This window comes from Symsagittifera roscoffensis, chromosome 8 (genome assembly GCF_963678635.1).
Source record: "Symsagittifera roscoffensis chromosome 8, txSymRosc1.1, whole genome shotgun sequence".
NCBI classification, from domain to species: domain Eukaryota; kingdom Metazoa; phylum Xenacoelomorpha; order Acoela; family Convolutidae; genus Symsagittifera; species Symsagittifera roscoffensis.
This window is the reverse complement of record NC_087069.1, coordinates 26,811,610-26,837,049: the sequence shown is the minus strand read 5'-3', so window position 1 is coordinate 26,837,049 and position 25,440 is coordinate 26,811,610. Positions and strand designations below refer to the sequence as shown.

The 25,440-nt window shown below is 39.1% G+C and overlaps 1 protein-coding gene across 1 annotated transcript in view; it reads right to left on the bottom strand.

The window, feature by feature from the left end:
* LOC134852892 (oxysterol-binding protein-related protein 1-like) overlaps positions 1–23,947 on the bottom strand; it is a 29,483-nt gene extending 5,536 nt beyond the window's left edge. The window contains exons 1-5 of the mRNA XM_063868746.1: positions 23,414–23,947; positions 22,988–23,341; positions 22,450–22,753; positions 20,478–20,688; positions 19,594–19,838 (exon numbers count right to left, since the gene is read on the bottom strand). Of these exons, the coding sequence (XP_063724816.1) occupies positions 19,594–19,838; positions 20,478–20,688; positions 22,450–22,753; positions 22,988–23,341; positions 23,414–23,914 (1,615 nt within the window). The 5' untranslated portion in view covers positions 23,915–23,947. The remainder of the gene's footprint in view (positions 1–19,593; positions 19,839–20,477; positions 20,689–22,449; positions 22,754–22,987; positions 23,342–23,413) is intronic.
* Positions 23,948–25,440: the final 1,493 nt, after the last annotated feature.

Here is a 25,440-nt window from a genome sequence, read left to right as displayed (position 1 = left end):
CACGTATTTGCTTGTGTAACTAGAGATGTATATCGCAAACAATTCAATCTGAAAAGCAACATTTGTATGACATGCGAAATATTCACTTTAATTTATTTGGGATTGTCCGAATTGCACAGTTATTGTAAAAATCTGAACGGTTTTCAATTTCACTTCACCTGTCTCACAGCTTGAATCTTCGAAAAGGCTGGAAGCTTGAAAAATTTTTGCGGGAAAAATCTTTTCAACACAGAGGCGAAGCGGAGCTTTGTACCACTTACGATATAACACCATTAAAAAATACATAATCCGAAAAAAAAATTAAAAAAAAAACTAGGTCAAATAAACTTTCATTTGTCTCGATAGACGTTCATTCCAGGCAAACATGCCAGACACTTGAATTTTGAAACAGCAACAACGGAGCAAAAATTACGAAAAGAAACAAAGCCGACAATTTTTGAGCAGATAAAAACTGAGCCGAAAAAAATATGATTTTATAAAAAAAAATCCCACCTTAAGCAAAAATGGACAACAATTGCACTTGCAATTACAATGAAAGTTGTTTAGAGCACAAGAAAAATTAGTGATGCGGCAACTAAGTCAACACATTTTCAGCAGTCACTAACTGAACCGAAAAAAGATTTATTTATTTTTAAAAAATCTTTCAAGTCCCCCCCGCCCCTGAAATTAGAACGAACAACTTTTGCAGCTACAATGAAAATTGTCTACAGCACAAGCAAGATCTGTTGTGACAATTTGGCCAAAAAACTTGAGCAAACAAACTTGAGAATTCATTTTTTGGATTTTTTTGTCAATTTCCTTGATCTGTAAAAAAATAAGTTCCGGCCACGACTCGAACCCCAGAAATTAGGGTACAAAGGCAAGTGATTTACCTCCAGGCCAAGGGGAAGCAACCTGGAATGTTAATAAAAGAGTATAACTGAAAAAAGTCAGCTGCATAGAAAAGAAGTCAGCTGTTTTTTCCTCCTCGTCGTCAGCAAATGATTCAACTGATATTGTTGAACTAGTTGTTAACCACAACAAAAAGTCTATATTCCAGTTTCATAACGCTTGCTAATCGCAAGCGTAAACAGTTAAAATGACACTTTTTTTACAAGAGTTTGTGCAAGAGGATTACCTCTAGAATGACATAATTAATAACAGTATATAATAATAATAATATTGATGATTGGTGCTTTTTTTAATAAAATTAATCCATTTTGAGCAAACCGGATCAATAGGTGAAGTATTTATTTCGCTGGGAAACCTGATAACTAACTTTCATATTCGAAATTAGAAGTCGATCACGTTATTCGAGAGCTTTTTATTTTTGTTGTTCGAAAGTGAAGTTTGCCTTTCTTTTAAGAAAGGAGATGAAGTGAACTTGAAAACAAACCGCGACAAATCAAAATTGAGCTTGAATAATTTTTAAGACGTTTTTTTGAAAAAATTAACACAAAAAAAACACCAAGACCTATATAAGAGTACTCACTACGTTCAATACTCTAAATAGCGCTCTTCAATAAAAAAATGCAAACGGTTCGAAAAAGAGTGATTAACGTTTAGTTTCACAAATAAATTATCCTTTTTAGTGAAATTAATATCCTAGATATAAAAAAACTTATATATTGATCCAGTTTTCTCGAATTAGATTAATGTTATTAAAAAAATCCATCGAACGATTCTTGAATTTCAAATAGCTTATTTTGAAAAACATAGCCAACAAAGGGTTGAAAAAAGTCATTCACGCAAGCAAGGCGAAAAAAAACAGCATTGATATTTGAAAAAACCTCAACTTTCGAATTTAAAATTGAAAAATAAATGGCCTAGTAGACTTTTGAATTTCTAGAACAAATTATTTTTGAATTTATTGATAAAGTTTTCCCAATTTGAAAAAACTGAATCAAAATCTGAAATTTTTATTCCGCTGGGAATCTGAAAATTAAATTCTACATTTGAAACGAAGTCGATCACGTTTTTATGACGTTTACTTTTGCTGTTTAATAATGTAGTTTGCATTCCTTTAAAAAAATGATGTCGACTTAAGAAATCAAAAACCAAATTCGAGAGTGAACAAATTTTAACACATTTTCCTGAAAAAATAAACAAACAAAAATCACCAACACCTATGTAAGAGTATTCATTACGTTCATGACTCTTACATTGCATTGTGGTTAAGAAAAAACTAAAAGCTTGCCAGCACCAACAAATTCAAATCCTTTCGAAAATTCAGTTTATGCCATCTCTTTCAGCATAATGACATAAACTATACTTTTTGCTAACTTATGTCAGCAACCGTTCAAAAGCCGACCTTCGCACTACTTAGTTGAAAACTAGATCTTAGTTGAAAAAACTAGATCCACCTTGTTGAAAAAACTAAAATAATAAAAATAATGAATTCAGAGTTTAAACAAAGCATAAACTCAAGAGGGTAAGCCCCGAAAGATAATTACAAATGTATCTGTTTACAGATGCATCGCTCGCAGACGCACATGAGGCGCCAAGAGCATGCATCAAGTTTGTTGTAGTTGTTCAGGAAGTGCGACCAGTAAAGATTTGTAAGTCTTTGTTTCAGGCCAGATGAAAATAAATCGACTACGTGATTGAGTTTATTCACAAGTTTTGTAGCGATGTACCAAAAGTTTTTTCTACACTTCGCTTTATTTGTACTTCTTGTTTGGATGATATCATGAGTTGAGACCCTAGTACCGGTAAAGTTGGTGAAGAATACATATTGTGACCAATCATAGTCGTATTTATCGGTGATGATGTCAGAAAACAAAAGTAGACTGTGCATTTCCATATAAAGAGATAATGGTAGCAGCTCTAGGAGATGAAGTTTTTCTTTGTAGCTCAGGTGTGTTGGGTAGTTGAGGATCCAGGAGGTTGATTTCCTTTGCACTGATTCAATAACTCTGAGGTCTCCTTTATTGAAGTACAAACACTGGGAGCCATAGGTCAATATTGGTACAATGTATCCACAATATAAAGCAGCTTTGAGTTTTTGGGTGATGTACGGCGAAGAGTTTCTTTTAATCATGTAGAAAGCTTTGATCGCTTCTTCACAGCGAGTTTTAGCGTGCGCTTTCCAACCAAGCGTACTCGACATAATAATTCCCAAGTCTTTCTGTTCATCCGTGACATCCACTGTATCATGGTTCATAAGAATATTCTATCTACTATTCAGGCACAGCATTTCCCACTGTTGATTCGCATTTTATTCTCTTCGCACCACTGCATAAGTGTATTGGCATCTAGTTGTAAGCTTGCGGGATCGCGGGATACAAATTTGTAATCATCAGCAAAACCGAACGGAGCAGAGTGGATGCCGTCGGGTAGGTCGTTAATATAAATCAAAAACAAAAGCGGACCCAGGATAGATCCTTGCGATACCCCACTTGTGATCAGCAATGGTATAGAGATATTGTCGCCAATCTTGACTCTTTGTGTTCGATGGCTCAGGTAGCTTTCAATCAACTGGAGAAGTTTTCCTCGAATCCCGACGTTGTATAGTTTGGCTAGAAGCTTTCTGTGACAAACTTTGTCGAACGCCTTTTCAAAGTCTATATATAGCACGTGCAAATCAGTTGAATTTTCGTCTAAGCCACTGTAGATGTTATCGAGGAAACTCAGCATCTGTAAAACTGCAGATCTTTTAGGCCGAAACCCGTACTGAGAACAATTTAATGTAGGACGGAAGTGTTGATAGAGGGCGTCGAATATGATTCTTTCGAAGACTTTTGAAAGTGCTGGAAGAAGTGTTATAGGCCTGTAGTTTGAGACATTTTGTTTGTCGCCCCCCTTTGTGGACGGGGATGGTTAGTCCGTGCTTCCACTGCTCAGGAAAGACTCCTTTGTTCTTACAGGTTCGCATTAGGAGGGTCATTGATTTGACGTTAGATATATTCTTCAATAGGATGTTTGGTATACCATCGCATCCTCGGGCTTTGGCCAAAGACAGTTTGGAGACTACATTGCTGACTATTTGGTCGTTGATTGTGATTGACCCCAATTTGCTCGCAGGTTCAGATTCAAGATCGTATATAGCAGCAGTAGTTTCTGGAGGAGAGAACACGCTATGGAAATAGCGATTGAGGAGGTTGGCTTTGTCCGCATCGCTGGAAGCTGAAATGCTTCCCCACTTTAGAATAGGAGGAGTTTGGTGGCTGCGTCGTATGCTTCTGAAATACTTGTGCATTTTGGAGAAATTCCGATCCACGAGTGTTTTGCTTTCGAATTCAGTCTGATCGAGCCTCAGTTGTTCACGGACTTTTTCTTCAGTGATGTTTGTTTTCGTTTCATTTGGCTTCTTGGCTTTACGTAGTGTGCTGAGTTTGTTCATCAGATGCGACGCCTCGCCCGATGCCCAGGGGGGCAGGTTACGGCGGTGTTTAGTGATGGGCGGAATGTGTTTCGATACTATACTATACAACCACTCATACCATGAAGTCAAGAGGACATCCACATTGCTGTAGCAGTAGCCAGTGAAAGGACTGTTGATAATTTCTATTCCGATGAGATCCCAGTGAGCCTTATGGTATGAGAACACGTTGAAGTCCAGATCGATTAGTTGACGGGCTGGTGGCTTTGGAGGAGCAAATTGAACTTGTAAGAGGATTGAGTACGGCTGATGGTCGGAGCACTTCTTGAAATCTACTGAGTGTGCGATTCCGAAGGCTTCGTCAACTGCCGTATGGATTATAGGCGAGGTATCGTTGATGAGGAAGACATCCAGCATGCAGGAGTTGTTTGCCAAAGTTTGTTGATAGTTGAATTGAACCAAGAGTTCCAGGAGCTCGGATTCGTATGCGTCTGTTGAGACCATGGTTGACCAATCGGTATGTTTCAGGTTTATATCGCCAGCAATGATAACGTGCTCGCAGTTGTGTTCCATTTTGTGGTGTTGCAGTAGTAGCAGGAGGTGTTTGAAAGTGCTCACGTTGAGTCTATAGGAGCTCCCGTCAGGAGCTGAATAGACACAACAGAACAGTAGTGGACTGGTTGTAGGTGAGGACTGTACCAGTGAGGCAACGCAATCAGGAATATCTGATGTGTCGAGATGAGTCGACGAGTAGGGGTGTCGGATAGCCAACAGAACGCCACCATGCTTGGTGGAACTGTTGGCAGTATGCGCTCAGTCCGTTCTATAGATAGTAAAGTCAGTGAGAAATAAGGCGCTGTTAGGCACGTGACTAGTTAGCCAGGTCTCAGTTATACAAAGAATATGAAAGTCTGAACTGGTTGAGGTGTTGGCGAAAGCCATTCTTCGCTTAATGTCCAACAAACTTCGAGCATTGTATACAAGAACGGACATTGAGGCATTGTTTAGACATTTGGATTCTGATTCGGACTCTGTGTCTGCGGTAGGAGCAGGCAGAATGGTCCAAACTTTGTTTATTTTCTTTTCTAGCACTAGGTTTCTCAGTCTGATGCTACTGGGCTCTGCGCCCCCACTGATCATTACTCGCCGTTGCTGCAGCAGGACGCTCTCTTTTTCAAATTCACTTGTTGTTAGTTCGAGAGACAAACACTTTTTTGTCGTAATGCTTAAGTTTCGATAAAGAAAAAAAGATGAGTCTTCGGTCGCAAGCATTGTTTACTCTCGCCATTATGGTTCGATCTTTGCCTTTAATATGATTGCCCATTCTCTTGATATCTGTTGCTTGGCATGCCAGGCCCAGGTGCGAAAAGATTTTGTTCACTTCTACTTGATCCGCCTTGAAGCGCAAGGCGGGATCTCTGTTGACCAATTCAGGAATTCCTCTTATTCGGATACCATTGAGTGCGTTGCCAGTAGATTCTTTCTGTACGTTTTGCTTTTTCGCAGCCACCACAGGGTGTGGGGCTGCGCTAGTAGCGAGGGTGTTGGTAAGGACCTCAGAATATTTCTTCAGTTCAACTTCGGTTTGCGTTTTGAGAGAGTTTTCAGCTTTTGTTTTTGAATTGCTTCTATAGCAGAAGATTGCCTGGAAACCAAAGAAATAACCAAGTCTCGTTTGTCATTGCTGGAGCATTGATTACACATCAGGAGGACGTTGTTTCTTACTTCTCTTAACTCTTTTAGTAATGTTTCTGAGAACCCAGTGTATTTCAGGGTCCAGTACATTGAATTTCCACAAGTCAAACAAACAAACAGTTCAACTCCGTCCGCTAGCGTATGGTTGCATGTGTTGCAATTAGGATTCATATTGGCTGAGCGATGTAGTTCAGTTGGTAGCGCGTCTGTCCTTCGGTCGAGAGGTCCTGGGTTCAAATTCACACCAACGCCGTTTTTTTTTTTGGAGAACGAAGATGAGCGGAATGAATATTGGTGAATAGTAGATGCAATATGATGAATAGATGCAATATGATGCAATTTGCTTCCCACTCCGAATGTCCGGGTACGCTGTTCGCAGTGGCCAATTTTGTAAGTCAAGCGGATTGATTGTCGGTGGCCTGGGCCATTTCTCTGAAACTATTTAGTAAGTTTATCACAACAATTTAATTATGTCTAAAGAAATTTTCCAACGTTTCTCCAACGATGTTATTTAAAAGGAAACTTTACTGACGACATGTATCGACGTTCAGTAAGCATCGAAAAAAATACATAACTAAAACAAACGGCATACTTGTGTAGCCATGACTAATTAAATTTGCATATCGTTGTAGCCGCCCGTTGATCCAAAAAAAAATTGAATAGGTCCGAACGAGATTCCAACTATTTCCAAGGCGTACAACTCTCGAATATTAGAAGTAGGCTTTGCAGATCAACAAGCATAAAAAAGATACAAAACTAAAGTAAGTTGAATCACGTAACCTTCTACCGCGCGAATTTGTCCGCGAAAATTTCTTGCGAATTGTGAAAAAAAGTTTCTAACGGCGAAAAGAAAAAGAGACTTATTTTCCATACGCTTGCTAATCGCAAGGGTAAATAAAATCAGTATCATCATTGCATTTTGACCTGAACTAAAAACTGACACTCGACCGGAACTCAAATTCATTTCTTGTCTCATTCATTCATACTAATCTCACTAAGCAGACTTGCAAGAAGACGCTCCTATTCCATTCGTGTCTTGGTCAATACTAAGCTGAACTTTCAACGACTTAAAATCAATCTGTCTATCTGGAAACTAAATTAAAACCTATACTTTTCAAAGTATGAGAAACGGCACTCATTAAAAATACTCAAAAAAGTACCTCACCTTAAACAAGTCGGGATGTTCACACTGCAAGATTTTTTTATCCGTTTATAAAATAAACTGATGCAAATATAATATAGAAAATCGGAGAGTAGAAATATTCTAATTACTGCAGTAAACACCATTTTCAAGCACGGATAGGAATAGGAAAAATCACAAAATGTGAAAAGTATGCAAAATTACCTACCGGGAATCAGTCGAAAAAAATATTTGGGACCAGTTTTTGAACCAAATTCAATTAATTGACATTAACACCCGATACGGCACTAAAAGTCATAAACAGGAGGTCTAAAGTGAAACAAACGGATTGTTCGCGTATCAGAGCTGGGTTTGATTTTAGCACCACTCAGTATAAAATAATTTGCTCCATCCTTCCTCTATGTTTGGACAACATATTTGCATTTGTGAAAGTAATCTTTTTTTACCATTTTTGTACCCACTCATCTCCTCCCTCTTTATGCGCCACTCGAAGGCTGATTAAATGGCCGGTATTAGAAAAACACGAGGATGAAGTATCAACTCAGGTTTCCTTTCTCAACAAAGACACAATTTACAGTTTTCAACCATGGAAAAAATATTTCAAATTGGATATTTTTTTTGCACTCTTTTCATACTATCCTCAACGTTCTGAGATGAGAATTGAAAGCTCATTTTTTCATTCTTAGCAAACACGACAACTTCTAATTGGCAAAAATTAACGCCCTGCTTCAACGAACCAAACATGCATACTGCTCACAGCTAAATCTTACTTCTATAACAACACACACTAACACCAAATAGGATAAAACAGATAATTGAGTTCAACCTTCAAACACTCAACATACTTACTCAGCAAACAAACAACAATCCAATCAGATTATCTTCATAAAATTGCTGTTTGAACATAATTAAGCTAACTATGACCTGACTTGAGTAACGCGTTCGATTGTTTTCACCTTGAAATGAAGGTCTCTGAAAAGAGCAATCAAACTGCATTGCTATTTTGTCGTCACAAGCACTTTTGAAATTAAGGGTTCAATTTCACTCCTAACTTCCAAACCCTCATAAATGGAAAACGATCACCGGTAAAATGTCTTTATAAATTTGACACCAGGACATCCAAAAATTTCAGATGTAAGAACTCGGGCAAATTAAGAACTCAAAAGGGGCAAATTTAAAAATGACTAAATTTGTAAGAACTCAAAAAGGGGCAAACTAAAAAAAGACGAAATTTGCCTGAAACCGAGCACAAACAGTCCGTCAATTTCTTCGAAAACAATCAAAAAAATCCCGCGGCAGGAATTTTACGCAGGCGATTCGGTTCTTTCACCAAAAATGCTCTATTTTTTAAAATACTTCATAGTGATACTCGATTGGGCTAATATCGTTCTAACTCCACCTTTCATCTGAATCGAGACTTTGAAAGCACTGGTGAACTGTGCCTCGAAAGCCTCATAAATCTTAGGAGAATACCGAAAAATTATGTCTTAAGCTGTAATAGGTTGGGTTACAAAATTGGAGCAAAAACTAAGGAGTCAATGACCAATTGATTTCAATATCATTAATCAGTTGCTTAATGGCCAACTTGAAGTCGAACAAAAAGCAATTAATTATCAAAAGATAGCCAACCAGTTCTACTTTGGAAGAAGCTGTTTACCAGTGTGGAATGTGAAAAAACAGTTGTAAAACAAGAATCAATTCTCCTTGTTTTCGTTTATAGTTATGTAAATAATATAGATAGTTTAGTATTTAGATTATGTCATGACAATGAAAATAAATACAACTCAAATCTTTCATAAGTTGCAGAAGAATGAAAAGTAGTGCATAGTAATAATCTATAACGGATTGGCAGGTCGGTCACGACCTTGATAAACAAAAAGGCAAGTTAAGATTAGCACGAATAGCTAGCACATTGATGACGTCACATAAACTATAGATTGCGTCACATCACATTTTTCCCTCTCGGGAAAAATTCAAACACGTTTGAATTTCTTTATAGTACGAAGACAAAAACAATTTATGCCCTCAGAAAACAATAAACAATACGGCTTGTAACAATTAAACAAACACTGTAAGTTTTACAAATTAACTTGATGTGACTCGATAAATAGAAGTTTTGAGAGTTTTGTGTAGACAATAAAGAGACGAAAGTTTTATTTATCAGCCCGACGCAAAGGATAGTCGGAATGACTCTTTTTGGGGAAACGTGTAAATTTCCGATATAGACCTCTGGAGTTATCGGGAAGAACCACCCGAGACTGTCCTGCTTGGTTAATCGGCTCAGAATCTGAATGAGCCACCACAAAGCGAACTTTCTTGTCGGGCGAAGTAGGAGCTGACGAAGGTGTGGACATCGAGGGAGACTGAATAATGTTCACAGAATGCCGAATGGGGCTACCGTAAAAGGTAGTCTGTTTCTTACGTCGAGAAGAGGCACGGGACGAATTCGAAGAGGATGAAACATTTCCATCCGGTTCGGAAATTATAACGGGACCGCCTTGGGTGGAACAGCCCGATGCTGCCACATTTGAAGAAGGTCCTTCCAGAGATTTAGGGAGCGAAGATTCCTCATCTGACGAGATAGGGATGAGGTCTGGGCAGACTGGATTTTTAATAACTAAAATAGGTGGCTTAATGACTGAAAGAGATGATTTCGGTTGAGGATTTTTAACGACTGAAATAGGTGACTTAGCGACTGAAATAGGTGACTTAACGACTGAAATAGGTGACCTCGGTTGAATACTAATGGGAACCTCCGTTCCTTGGTTTCCAGACGTGGAAGAGGATACTGTCAGGTCTACTACTGGAGTAGAGTGCTGCGGAGAAGGGATAAACTGATCGCCTGGAGCCTCCGAGACTGAATGTTGCTTAGATTTAGTCGACACAAGTTGGCCACGCGAATGAGGAAGTGAAGATGGCAGAGATGGAAACTTCGAACGAGCCGGGATCTGTAACGTCTTAGCTGAGATATGCTGACGAGGATTCGATTGCTTCGTTTTAGCTGTGATATGTTGGCGAGAACTCGATTGTTTTAGGGGCCTATTGTCTTCTGATGATGATGGAGACGATGACACAATGGGGCGTTTCTGCCCTTTCTTGACAGGCTTGAGTTGTTTGCCTGAAAAACTTAAGTCGGTTGATTTAACACGTACCGCCAGGTGATTTCTTCGAATCACTTTCCCCTTATCAGTAATATATGTAGACCCAGTAATCCGCACGATTTTGCCCTTAAAAGGTTTGAAAAGTTCTCGACCAGACTTCCTATTTAGAAATTTCGTAAAAATTTCGACTTTACTTGGTTCATTCAATACTAAATAATCCAAATTACGTTTTGGTAACGACGGGTGAATGTGATCCATTTGCATCTGGTTCCTAAATCTAAGGGTACCAGCTGACAAATTAGATCGAAGGGTGGCGGCGAGGACTTGATTTCTCTCCGTCAACGTCTTCAGGGCTTTGACTCCCTCCTGATGGGACAGTGACTTTTTCAAAGTCAACCACTGATTGGCAGAATGTGCCAGGTTCTCCAGAGCGCGGTAGTGAGGAGTGTCTGACACGGAATCCGTTGATCCACCAAAATATGGAGAAACCGTCGGGCTTGACTGCCCCTTCCTGACCACTTTTATCCTCGGTCGGCTATCGCACTGCTCCCGACGCTGTTCGGGTGTTAAAAGGTCCCTTTCCAGCTGTTGATTATCTAAATTAACGCCCGTAGATAAACGTTCAGCCGCAATGGATAGCTCCGTATTCGGAGGACGGCCAAAATGAAGTTCAAACGGTGAAACCCCAGTGACAGAATTTTTTGTAATCCGAATATCTTCAATAATAATTCTAAGAGTATCTTGAATATTTGAAAAATCCGAACTTAACCGGAAGGCACCTAAACGACGTTTAATCGTTTGAATCGACCTTTCTACTAAACCGCAACCACGATGGTCCCCCACCGGGCAGAAATATTGAGCAATATTTTTTTCTTGACAAAAATTTTGCACCAATTTGTTCTTAAAACCAGAATATTGGTCAGTTTTGATAGATTTAGGGATACTATGTTGTTGGATATACGATTTAAGAAATTTAATAATCTTCCGTCCTCCCGTAGAACGCGTTATCAGAGCTGACGGATATTTTGAGTAGCGGTCGATCGCGACCAAGATATACATACTGTTAGACCAAAGAATCAAGAAGAGGACCAGCGTAATCGAGTTGCAGCTCTTCATTAGGGCCAGACAAAAGGGGTAAAGGCTTCGAAGAGTTAAATGAAGCGTTCGCTTTCAAATTCTTACCAAACTATGTGCACTGGGGACAATCCTTGCAAAGCTGGACGATATCTCGATGCATTCGGGGCCACCAGATATATTGCGCAGCATCAACCATGGCCAACTGACCCGCATGCGATCTATGGAGTCGAGACAATAACGGTTTTCGTAGGCACATGGGTATAGCAATCCTATTATCTACGACAATACAGCCATCAACCACCGCTGCGCAATGCCAAAAGGATTTTATGTAAGAGTCTATACGGCAAAATCCTTCGTAGTCCCGATTGATAATGGCTCGTTTCATGAGGCATAGACTGGCATCTTCATCCGTAAGCTCCGACAGTACATCGGAGTCCAAAATGCCCACCAACCCGGTTAGCGACTTCTGGTCCTTAGCGACCACTGGTGTCTTCAGAATTTCTAAACTATGTACTGACTGGGATGGACGATTCGATACAGTAGTTTTCCGGGCCCTTTTTGTCCTGAAGTTTGCTAATATACGGGCATACTGACTCTTCAGTGCTGCACCGCGTTGTACAGTTGTCGATCTTCTGGGACGTACAGCCCCCGCGCGAAACCGCGGCCGAGCCCTATCAGAAGAAAACCAGGGTTGAGTGACTGGGAGATACTGGTTTTACAGTTGTTCGAAGCTGTCATTCGGGTTGTTGTTGTTGGCACCGGTATTAGAATCCATAGCTGTCTGAAAATGGAAAACACCCAATAGAACGATCGTTATCCAAGAAATACGATCCGATGGGACAAAGGCGAAAAATGCTATGAGCGACAACAATATAACGCAATCACTAACAACCAGAAAAATAAACCACAGTGAGAACAAAATTGGCAGATAATGTGTAAACCATGCTGAGAAAGTGACAAAAGCATGCTGAATTTCTCTCAACGCTGATTGGTTAATTTTCAAACCAGCAAATTTGACGCCCCCTAGCGGAGAGATGTCGAACTTAGGAAATTGACGGAAAGTGCCAGTATGATTAATGGCTAAATTTTCGTCGCCCTCTACCGATATTATGCCATTCGATGTAACTGGGACGTTTTGGGTTAGAACGCCCTCTACCGATAAATTACCAAACGTGTGAGGTACAGCGATTGAATTGTCCTTATCGGGACAATATACCCGATGCTGACCAGAATGCAATGACTCAATTAGATGAATTGTATTAGATACGGCAGAGCTCTGATTATTTTTCTGGATAATCCCTGGATTTTCTATCGCAGGACAACACTTGGTCCATTCATCCAAAAATTCACACGCATCAAAGAATCGAGTAATGCATTTAACAACATATTGTTCGTCAAAACTGCTTGGTCGCGGGGCTTCAAACGTTGGGAAACGGGATAAATAATCTACTATACCCAGTTTACATCCAGAGATATGTAATATGTCGAAATCGAAGGGCAATAATCTATCGGCCCATCTGGTTAATCGCGACTGATGAGTTTTGTTACCTCGGTTGGTCTTTAACGCCGAGATAATTGCTTTATGATCAGTTAAGATTACAAAATGATTTCCCAGCAAATAGGTTCGAAAATGCTCACACGACCATACAATTGCCAGAAGTTCTAATTCGTTAGTGCTGTATTTCTTCTGATCATTTAGAAAGCGTGACGCAAAAGCAATTGGGACCCAAACATCCTTTTCGATCTCTTGTTCTAATGCAGCACCCAGACCACTATGACTAGCGTCACATTTCACCCGCGAGTTCCGACTTTGGTCATAATGATACATCTTTGTGATATTCGCTATCAATTGTAAGATGTTACTGAACGCGGTCTGTTGGCAGTCCCCCCACACAAATTTACTTTTATTACTTGCTTTCAACGACGGGCGTAATTGGTCTGAATGGACCTGAATATTCGGCAAAAATCGTTGTAAATGGTTGAGTATGCCCATGAACGAACGAAGTTGCTTAAGCGTCCTTGGAGGTTCCAGAGCGAGTACTGCCTCTATCTTAGAACGTTTCGGTCTGTATCCTTCTGAATCAATATCATATCCTAACCAAGATAATTGATTCAGAGAAAAGTCGCATTTCGAAAGTTTCAGAGCAAAACCTTCATCATCCAAACGACTTATCACCTTATCTACAAGAATGTTGTGATCCTCGACTGAACCCTTCGAAACAACCAGAATATCGTCAAGGAAACAAAATACTCCTGATAAACCCTGGAGAGTATTATCCATCGCTTTTTGGAATTCCTTTGGCATGTCCGTTAGTCCATAAAACCCCGTTTTGAACCGATACGTGCCCGTTTGTTCTCCACAGACGATATTAAAATTGCAATGACGACTAACTTCCTCACTAAGCGGAATCTGGCTGAAGGCGTATTTTAAATCTAAAGATGTAAACCAAACATCTCCTGAAGTGTCCGATGTGATTATCTGGGCGGCTGAGTCCAACAGTTCCAACAAATTCGGCATTTGGTAATGGTTCTTATGAATTTGATCATTCATAGGTTTAGCATCCATAGCTAATTTCACAGAACCATCTTTCTTAGCCGTAATAACGATCGGAGAGATGAAATGCTCACTGGTACATTTATTAAGTTTAACCACGTGTCCTTCATGAATTAGTTTTTGGATTTCCTGACCAACTTTATCTTGAATATGCACCGGAACTCTCCTTCCCTTTTCTTGAATCGGAACGAGTGGAGAATTGAACGTAGAGAAAACTTTGTGGTTTTTGGCTTTGCCGATTCTACTGAATACACGATGGAATTTCTGGTGGAAGTGAGTTTTCCAGGAACCCGACTTTAGATTCGGGTTTGATTGGGAGACTTCTCCCACCAAAGGACGTTCTGGTCTAACTTGTGTTCGATTTTCTGAAATAAGGAATTTTGCAGACTTGATATGCCATCCCAAAGATAAATATCCATAATTAACGTACCCATCAATTCAATTTTCCGATTATAGTCAACGTATACTGTATCGATTGGACTGTCTTGAACCGTGAAGAACTTGGCTGAAGGAACAGTTTTCAGAATATAGTCTGCTGTCTTCTTATTCACGAAAGAAGCTGGGCTCCCAGTATCCACTGTTGCCTTGAAAAACGTTTTGCCACAACGTAGTGTTATCTGGATGGAACGTAACTTGCTCGTGGCGGCATTGACCACCTTCAACTTTTTCACTGATCTAATTGGAAGACTTGGTTTCCCTGCTAATACAGATAAAACAGCAAATTCCGACTCACTATCGGACGTGATGAAATTGCAATTTTCTTCCACTGTCTCATCTGACTCAGCTTCCACGTTCGCTACAGTCTTAGAATTGCAGCACTTGGCAAAATGGCCTTTTTTGTTACAGTTCCTGCAAGTAACATTTCTTGCTGGACAACTCTGCTTGTGGTTTGCTGAAAACCTGTTACCACAGAAATAACACGACTTCGATTTCTCGTTGATTCCCTTTTGCTTACTATTCTGTGCCCGACTAATCCTGTCAGAAAGTTTCTTACCCTGGACAGAGAAGGTAGGTTCCTGTTTTATCCGGGAATTCTGACCCAAGATGGCACCTGCCTGGGAGGAATTGCCCGTCAACGACGAACTCCCCAGTTGCCTTTGCAAATCGGTGGCCGTTTGTGCTCCTTTTTCTTGAAGTAACGCAGATTTCAGAGAATCCTCCGGAGTAGCACCTGGATGAATACACAATTCTCTCTGAATATCCTTATATCTCATTTTGGCAATGAAGATATCTCTTACGACTTCCTTTTCTTGATCGATTGTCCACCCACACAGGGCGGCTTGTCCCGTCAAACGCAAATAAAATGCTTCCAAACTTTCTCGGTCGGAATGTACCGCGTTGTACATTTGCATACGTTCGATGATGAAATTTTTCTCCTTTTTGAACAAGAGAACACAGAACTCATGGAAATCCCGAAATGATAATGCGCTCAGATCCGCATGTGGATAACTTTGGAGGAATCTTTTCCTCCCTTCTGAGCCAAGCGAAAAGAATAAACGAGATTTAACACGTTGTTCAACCTCGTAATAATACACTCCGGTGCAACTCTGGGACCTTTCGCCCGGCGCTCTTCATTCATTTCCGTGACTCTTCGGACCGCTGCGTCATTACGTGCAATACGATTTGCAATTGCTGCATCATCTTCATCCGCCCCCACAACTTCTGGTTTTGGAGCAGGATCGTCGTGTACGACACCCGGAGGTTTCAATAATTCGCGTGGATCACATCTCTCTCTCAGAGTGATTGCCAAATTGAATTGACCTATCCACGAATCCCAGCTACAGGGTGGGTCCGCAGTTGGTTTATGCCAAAATACGGATACGCCCAACAGGTCAGTTCGATCCTCTGAGGTCGAAACTGCTGGCTGCGCCATGTGGAATGTGAAAAAACAGTTGTAAAACAAGAATCAATTCTCCTTGTTTTCGTTTATAGTTATGTAAATAATATAGATAGTTTAGTATTTAGATTATGTCATGACAATGAAAATAAATACAACTCAAATCTTTCATAAGTTGCAGAAGAATGAAAAGTAGTGCATAGTAATAATCTATAACGGATTGGCAGGTCGGTCACGACCTTGATAAACAAAAAGGCAAGTTAAGATTAGCACGAATAGCTAGCACATTGATGACGTCACATAAACTATAGATTGCGTCACATCACAACCAGATTGTCCAGACCGTGGAACTTTAGAATCAATACGGAGACAAAGCTGTACTTGGCAAACACAAGCGGCAAAACTCCAAGAAATAGCTTTAAAAACAAAAAGGGTAAGGTAGTGCCATTTGTGGCTGTATAGACAGCCTGTCGGCTCCACCACATGAAGGCGCCAATTCTGCGGCCCCCTAGCCACTCTTTAACTTTTTAACTGTTCCCAGATCACCACTTTTTTAACCCCAAGAGACATGTCGCTTCGTCCGACCGCAGTAGCGACGTTTCTGGTACTCGGTTTGAGAATGCCGGACGGGCCCCCTTGGGCTAAAAAAAAAACAACACCAAATGACGTCTGCGGCAACCCAACCGATACTGCCCAACACAACTGTTGCGCTGACTGACAAATCTTAACACTAGCGACTGATAAAGTGGAGATCACATGCGAACTTGTGAAGCAAAAAAGTTTGAAAAAATTAACCACATTTTATGCAATTTGAATTGGAAAAAAAAATGAACCTTAAGGTACCACAAGGCTCGCAAGCTCGGTTGGTTAAAGAACAGAAATAAAATATACGGGCAACATTATAATTTAAGGTACGAAGAACAAGAGCAGCACAAAAAGACCACATCACAAGAAAATTGTCCGACAACCAGAGATTTCAAACCGAGACGCTGTTGCAATAATTGCAGAGGAAGCAACAACTACAGCAACTTTGCAAGACACCGATCACTGCAAACAAAAAGAAACCAGCCTAAGCATGCCCCTTCAAAAGACAAGACTGATTCACTTCTAAACTTGAGTCAATACAGAAATGACCTTACATATGAACACTAAAGCTGCGAGAGGTAATACTGAAAACCTCCCAGTAAACTTTTGGAGATAACTAATCATGGAGTTAACACCAATCCTGAACAGTTATTTAAACCGTATTGATCCACAAGAGGCTAATAAACGGAGCTTCGACCACAGAGGCAACGCAGAGCTTCGCATCACTTGCGATACAACACAAACATAAAAAAACATTAGACGTACAAAAAACAAAAATTGTTGAAAAACTCGGTCTACTAAGCTTTTCGTATTTCTCAAGGTCTAATAAAATTAGGTCTACTGAAATTTTCGTATTTCTCGATAAAATTTCAATCTAGGCAAACATGCCAAGCAAAACATTTGAATATCAAATTAGCAACGGAACAAACTGACAAGTGGAAACACAGCCGACAATTTTTGAGCAGACACCAGTTGAGCCGAAAAAAGTTGATTTTGTTACAAAGTTTCAAGTCCCCTACAAACACAATGAACAACACTATAATGAACATAGCCAACTGAAAGTTGGAAAAGAGAAATGAACGCAACAAAAGAAACACTTGTTTTGAAAAAATCTCAATTTTCGAAGAAAAAAATAGATGGCCTTAAACTTCTTAGAATTTATAGAACAATTTGTAAAAGCACTTTTCGATAGAGCTATTCCAATTTGAGAAACCTGGATCATTGGGTAAAGTTTTTATTCCGCTAGGAAATCTGATAATTAAATTCAATTTCATCATTAGAAGTCGACCACAATTTTCGTGATTTTTACATTTGATAGTGGAGTTTGCCTTCCTTTTAGCAAAGGAAATGAACTTAACTTAAAAACATGACAAGTCAAACCGCGAAAAAGTAAATTTGAGCCTGAACAAATTTTAAGACTTTTACTGAAAATGAAAAACAAATCATCGCGACCTATATAAGAGTCTAAACAACGTTCAACGAATTAGAAAAACTGGCATGGTATCGGATTCGCACCCTTGATCGTTCGCGACATAGCCCCGCTCCTTACCACCACACTACTGGACCCACATTTTCATGGAAATTTCCTTCGATAAAGCAAGCTATCAAATTATTCAAGTAATTCTGTTAAACTAGTTGTTAACTAGAAAAAAACCTATATTTCAGTTTGATAATGCTTGCTTATCGCAAGCGTTATCATTTGCACTACAAAAAAGAATGACAATGATTACCAGCAAATGAAAAGACAAATCAAAAATTGAAAAAAAAACTTCAAAAAAATTATTTGTCAAAACGTTATAAAATTGCAAAAAGGACGTAACATTTCTGGAAAAAAATACTTGTATCATTGGAAACTTTAAAGAGCTTTCAAAATGCCAAAAAGAAACAGAACCTTTCTGCGGGACCTCAGCCTAAAAAATTTAGAAGACACGAAAGTCTAAAAGAGTCGAAAAATTTCAGTTTCCACAAACAAAAACAGGTCCCGACTGGTATCGAACTTCTGAAAGTTTTACTTTGCACTAAAAGGTTTTTAACTTGAGCAAAAAATGCCTAAACCTTAGGCAAATTTCGTGCTGCGGCAACAAAGCCCAAAAAAGCAGACAAACAGACAAAAAAAACAGGTCCCGGCCGGACTCAAGCTATTGACCTTTGTGTTCAAAGACAAGTGCGTTAGCTCTTCGCCACAGGTACAAAGTAACGTTTGACTTTTGATTCCATTTGAACTAAAGGTAAAGTGGTTCAATCGATTCTGTTAAAACATAGCCAATCGACTTTCTTGAACATAGAACACTGATTTTCTTGAAAAAAATCTCAACTTTGAATTTCAAAGAAAAAATAGATGCCCTTGGAGGTACTAGAACAATTTATGCTTGGAGCTTTTTTGATAACATGAACCTAACTTGAGAAAACTGGATCAATAGGTAAAGTTTTTATTCCGCTGGAAATTTTTAAATTAAATTCCATTTTCGAAATTAGAAATCGTTCACGTTTTTTGCGCCATTTCGATGTTCGCATTTGGAGAGTGCTATTTACGTCACCTTCAGCAGATGAATTTCATTTGAACTCAACGTGTGCATATATACCTAAGTGCATTAAAATTTTAAGAATTTTTCTTGGAAAAAAAAACAAACAAAAAATCAGCAAGACCTATATAAGAGACTTCACTACGTTCATTACTCTTAACTAGTCGTTAACCCAAAAAGTCTATATTCAGGTTGGATAACGCTTGCTAATTCGGCAGAGTAAATATAAGGCCGAAATACGTAAGCAATTTATTCGACTGAACTGGCAGACCAACACACGTGAATATCGGTAAATGGACTAACCCCTTTCGCTTACCTGAACATCTTCAGCTTATTTAACATGTATGCGCAGGAGATCTAAGCTCTCTTCAAGAAATCATATGCATAACGGAAGAGTACGTCCTCGCAACAAAAAAGCACAACAAAAAAATGCGGAAACAATTAGGACGAAGCCCAGTGTAAAAACGAAGCTAAGTATCTCGAGTCAATGCCCTGCCCTACCTGTTCTGTTGAGGGACAACAACACTGGACAAGCAAAACAAAACAAACGAACCAATTTGCGTTAAGAGACTAGGAGGCTAAAACAACAAACATTTAATCGGTCAAAAAACGATGCTTTTTAGGTTAATTAGATTTTTAACATAGTTTCTACAAAAATGAGGAAAATGAATGAAAATTTGATTTCCGACGTCAAATTGAGCCGTTAACTAACTTCGTTGAGACTCACTGAACGAAATTGACAGTGGCAGCAATTAGGTATTAACAATGTATTTTATCTCACCTAATCTGTATTCCTCCTGTTGGTACATGACCAACATGCACTGCTCCAAACTAGCCACCACCTTCCTACTCATCTCACTCACATCTCCCAACTGGCGCAACAGATTCACACTCTCACAAGTCAGGCCTCTGTTCTTCTTTAGTCTCCCATTGCACACTGCAGGTTCAGGGATCGAATCCAGGCCGGATCCGTGGTTGAGAATGTGACTCGGTCCCGGACTAGTCGAAGTGGAGTACGTAGTGTATCTGCAAGTTTTTAAAAATTACCTTGAGAATTGTTTCATTCGATGATGCTTTCAAAGACATTAAAGAAAAGTTGGAAAAGAGTCAATGAACGCAAGTAAACAGAAAAAAATTACTGACTTGTTTTTGAAAATCTCAACTTACGAATTTCCAAGAAAAAAAATACATGGCCTTAAAGCGCTTTGAATTTCTAGAACAATTTATGAAAACATTTTTTTAAAATTAAATTAACCCAATTTGAGAAATTTAGAACAATCGGTAAAATTTCTGTATCGCTGGGAAATCTGATAATTGAATCCATTTTCAAAATTAGAAGCCGATCATGTTTTTGGTGACCTTTACACTTCCGCTGTTGGCCTTTTTAACGAATGAAATGAGCTGAACTTAAAAAAAAATCAAAAGCCAAACCGCGAAAAAGTATACTTGAGACTGAAAAAAAAACCTGAAAAAAATTACTGAAATCAGCGACGCTTAATAAAACACTGGATCTAGTTTGTGACTAAAAATCTTGTCTTCCAAAGCTTATTTGCTTGTATTATAAAAAGTATTTACATATGAAGCCTTGGACTCCAACGATTATCACTCTTGATCTCTGTAAGCGTTTATTTCAAAACAACTTTCGATTTCGAAAAAAAAATTCACCCATTGGAAAGGTTGCTCTGCATCCCAGATGATATGTCACATTCAATCAACTCCTCCAGTTCTGGAATCATCACTGGGGAGTCCGGATTTACCGGAGGGTGTTTCTCACAGTTCATTTCCAGAGCAGCTGCTGTGGCTACTACCTCAGACACTTGGGAGGACAGCATCTTGACTAGAGATTGTGAACTGAGAAGTGAGTCCCGAACACTACCTGAACAAGAATCACCAGAACAATTAGACCATTGGTCAGAAAGAGAGAAGAGAAATTCACGAAAGTATCATACTTGTACCAGAAGTAAACATGGTCAACAGGCAGTTGGAAAAGAATTGAAAAGAGTCGAACAAAAAAAGCTCTTAAGCACTTGGAATATTGAGTACAATTTATGAGTGACATTTTTTTTTGAAAAATTAACACAATTTGATAAAACAGAATCTAAAGGTAATTTTTACATTCCTCTGGGAAAACTGAAAACTAAATCCTATTTCGAATTAGAATTCGATCATTTTTTTTGTGAATTTAACACTTTCGCTGTTTGATAATGGAGTTCGCCTTCATTTTAACGAAAGAAATAAATTGAAACTAGCATGCAACGCACATGCGGTGCTTCGAACTTTAAACAATTCAAAAAAAAACGCATATATTCGAACAAGATCTGTATTCTTTGAGTGTACTCTGACACTCCCCGTTTCAAATTTTGTAAAGCTAATTTTCATTCAAACTTTTTTAATTCAAATTTCGAAAAATGTAAGTTATTTGAAAAGTTTTAAAATGAATTGGGAAATGTCTCATCTCGGAAGTTAAAAGCAAATAAGCAGTCGCATTTGAGCACAAGATTTGCAACTCTTGAGAGTACTCTACAGTAACCAACTGCAGCGTTGGGAATTTCAATTTTTGCAAAAAAAATTAATTTTCAATTTTTCTGAAAAACTCATGAAAAACGTCATAAACGGTGCAACGACAAAGATTTGAGCAGTCATATTTGGAGGCAGGATTCGCAACCCAGAGAAAACCCTGACAGCGCTCAACTACAGGGTCAAGAATTTCACGTTTTGAAAAAAAAATAAATTAAAAGAAAAATTTGCAACTCCTTGGAGTAGCCTGACAGAGCCTCCTTATAGAGATGGGAACTTCAAATTTTGTGAAGTTTTTTTATATCTCACTGCTTGGAACTATTTTTCAAAAAAAGATCCAAACGTCACATCTCGGAAACTGAGAGCATTTGAGCAGTCGCATTTGGACGCAAGATTTGCAATTTGGAACTTCTAAGAGTACCCTCACAGTGCCCAACTACAAGGTTGAGAAACTCAACTTCATTGAATTTTTTTAAACCCAAGTTTTCTGAAAAAATAAAAGTAAATCATAAAACACGTCATATCTCGAAACTAAAGGATTTGAGCAGTCATATTTGTAGGCAAGATTCGCAATCGTTATGAGCACTCTGACAACACCCAACTACACCCGAATGGGCAAAGCAAACACTGATTTCCAACTGGAAACTCGAAAAAAAAATCTTAATCATTGCAATATACGGTATAGATTAAAGTTAAACATTAAAGTTCTTTCGTTAAACATGCAAAAATAATAAGTTGAAAAAGCTTAAACGTGGCGAGATAGTGAAGCCCGCTTTTAAATATAAAAAAGATTAAAAAAGAAATCAAACGTCGATCAGCGAAAAATCAATTTTGAGCGTGAGCAAATTTTAAGATTTTCACTGTGAAAAAAGCGAAACAATATGACGTCCTATATAAGCGTCTTCACTACGTTCATTGACACGATTTAGATTGATAACTTTTGATATATCTTAGAAACATGCATTTAAGACCAAAACTAATTTTTAGATCATAAACACGTTAGTGCAAAAACAAGCTAAGATCACACTAGTTTCAATCGGACACAGCGATAGCTTACACTTGAACCAAAAACACAAGAGAAAGTATCTCTTAAAATTATTATTCGACTATGAAAACTAACTGATCGGAAACACTTTTTCATTTGCTCCCACTGTCCAATTCAGCTTCGGCTTCGACCCTTTCTTCTGATATGCAGCATAGCTCGCAGCATCAAACTCCGATGCCTTGTGATACATCCTGCCTGCATAGTCAATGTGGATTTGCAAAGCTGTCAGCCATTTCTGCCTTAGCGCTGTATCTGCTGTGCGGTCAACTCCACTTGATATGCTCCAATATTGCTTACTTCTGTCTTGAAGTTTAATCACAAGCAGATTGTAGTTAGGCGAGTCTATTTTGACTGATGCTCCGCGCAGAAAGATGTATCCCTTAAAAAATTTAAACCATATTTTAACTACACATTTTAACTCATAGAGGATTGAATTACTTTTTGATATCTAGAAATTTCGAAAACTTTTACTTGCTTCCAAATAAAAAACTTATCACTACCAACCGTCACGTACTGCAAAACCACAAACCAATCTATGGTTACCAAAACTTCTTAGAAGAACTTGGTATAAATATAATTGAAAGCTTATAAGTAGGATCAAAACAACTATTACCTTCCGATTTAAGCTATTGGCTGAATCTTCCTTTCTGTTATAGAAAGCAGCAATTCCTCGACTGAGTACAACCCAATATCTTTTCACCAGGAACATGCCTTTCTTTAAAACTTCCCCCTCGAACCTCTGTACATCTTTGACTACTTTTTGCACCGGTTTCAGTCCAAGAAGCCGCTTCATAGAATGACGCATAGTCAAGTCATTGGGTTTCAAGTTGTAATTGTTAACAGCTGCCGGGTTAGCACCATTTTGTAGAAGGATAACAGCTGCTTCGTTTTTATTCAGATTGGCCGCTATATGTAGAGGGGTATTGCCGCTGATATCTTTACAGTTGATTGAAGGTGGAAATTCACCCTAGCACACAAGTTACAATTCAACTTAGGCTACCCTTTACGAACAATATTATGAGGTAAATAAAATACGCACGTTTAGAATATCAATAATTTTGTCGGCGTTGTTTTCTCTCACAGCTTTGAACAATTTCTCCTGTTGACCAATCATGAAACATTTTTCGGCTTGTTGAATTAGTTTATATGATTCATCCATGTTGTCTGCCATCAGTTTTGGAGTTTTGCCTTCGTTATTGACAATTTGCACACTGGCCCCAGAAGTAAGGAGCTCCAATACTATCTCACTTCTCTTGGTAAAAGCAGCCAAATGTAAAGCTGTATTCGCCTTATCATTTTGATAATCAATTTCTGCACCGTGAGAAATTAGGAATTTCACCATTTTCATATGACCGAAATAGCTAGAAAGCTGGAGAGCGCTCCAACTTTTTGTTGTCTTCGTGTCGCCTGGAAGGTTGATCACATGGTTCCATTTGGATTTCGGGATTTCATCTAACGCCTTTTCCGCTTCCTCGACATTTCCTTGACGAGCAGCCGCCAAAAACTCTTGACATGTGCTTTGAAAATAAATACTTGTCATGTGAGATAATAAGCCCCATTTAACAATTCATTTCAATCTTAAATAAAATCTTTGTTTATTCCAATTTACTTTAAGCACGGAGAAGACACTTTAAACAAAGCATTTAAAGCTAGCAGGGTGACTTCTCATAGGTCCCAATATTCATAGCTCCCAAAAAAATCAGTCGCAGAAGTCCCAAACTTATCTTCTTGCATTCTGATTGGTTGAAACTTGAGCCAACGAATTTATGGATTGATTGTTTACTGTTCAAAGCATAAACTAAAGCTGCAGAATAGTCACCCCCGCAGCCGCGCCACCGTGTTGCAAGCTTGCCAACAGAGGGTAGGACTCTATACGAAATTTAGAGCCGGTTATCGCCGCAAAGCGCCCACCAACGACCTTAAACCGGGACTTGGCTTATTAAGTCTTTTGAATGATGGAAAAGATTCGGGACTAATGCGACTACTTTATTTAGGGACCCATGGGACTGATTTTTCATCTAAGAGAGAGAGAGAGAGAGAGAGAGAGAGAGAGAGAGTTTAGGCTTCTGTGTTTTACACAAGAGTTTGAACCCATCACTTGACGGGTGAGCTGACTTTCTGCACCGGGTTACAATGTCCAGTTGCATATAAAAGCACAGAAACATAAGTTGACTTCAGAGTAATTGTGACATTCGACCAGAATGGACCAAAATACAGATTCAGCATATTCGAGTTATTAACAGAGAACCTTCCGAATTGACGGTTTTAAGCGATTAACGACATTATTGGGACGATTAGTCAGCTCCCTGCTCCTGAACTCCTCGCGCGTGTTAATTCTGGGGCGTTCTTTCCAAATATGTAAGGCCTCCAGAGTGAGGAGTTTCTGTATGTTACTTGATTGATCTATAATCTCAGACTTAAGCTCAGCGCTCTTACCATCCCTGTCACATTCTCTCAAATGTTGCCCTACTGGCGAACCTTCCTTGTGATGCTCTTCAATCCGCGTGGTCAAATACCGGACCGTTTGTCCAACATAGGTGGAATTACATCCACTACATGTGAGCTTTTAGACCACTCCGGATTTCAAATCTTTCGCAAAGGGAGCTTTAAGGGACGGTAGGCAAGTCTTGAGCTTTCTCGTAGTAAATATCACTTGGGCTCCGGCGTTTTGACGCAGTTTGGCAGCAAACCACTCCGATGCATTACCCCGGTATTGTAATGTTATAATGGGTGCACTGACCTTTAAAGGATCTTCCTTGACTGATGTTACCGTTGTTCGTGTGTCAGTTTTTCGGTCGATGATCTTATTCAACGTTCTTAATACGACACCATCTGACCATTTTTCAGGGTATTGATTATCCACCCACTGTTCTTTATTAATCTTCATTGCCTTGTCAAAGTTTTCCCATGTTGATGTACTTCTAAAAATCCGATGAACAGTACCCTCAACTACATTGCGTTTATATTGCAATGGAGCGCAGCTTCTGAAGTTAAGGATAGTCCCAGTATCCGTTGGTTTTTGATACCATCCACATGTTACCTTTTTTCGTGAGTCCACATTAATGT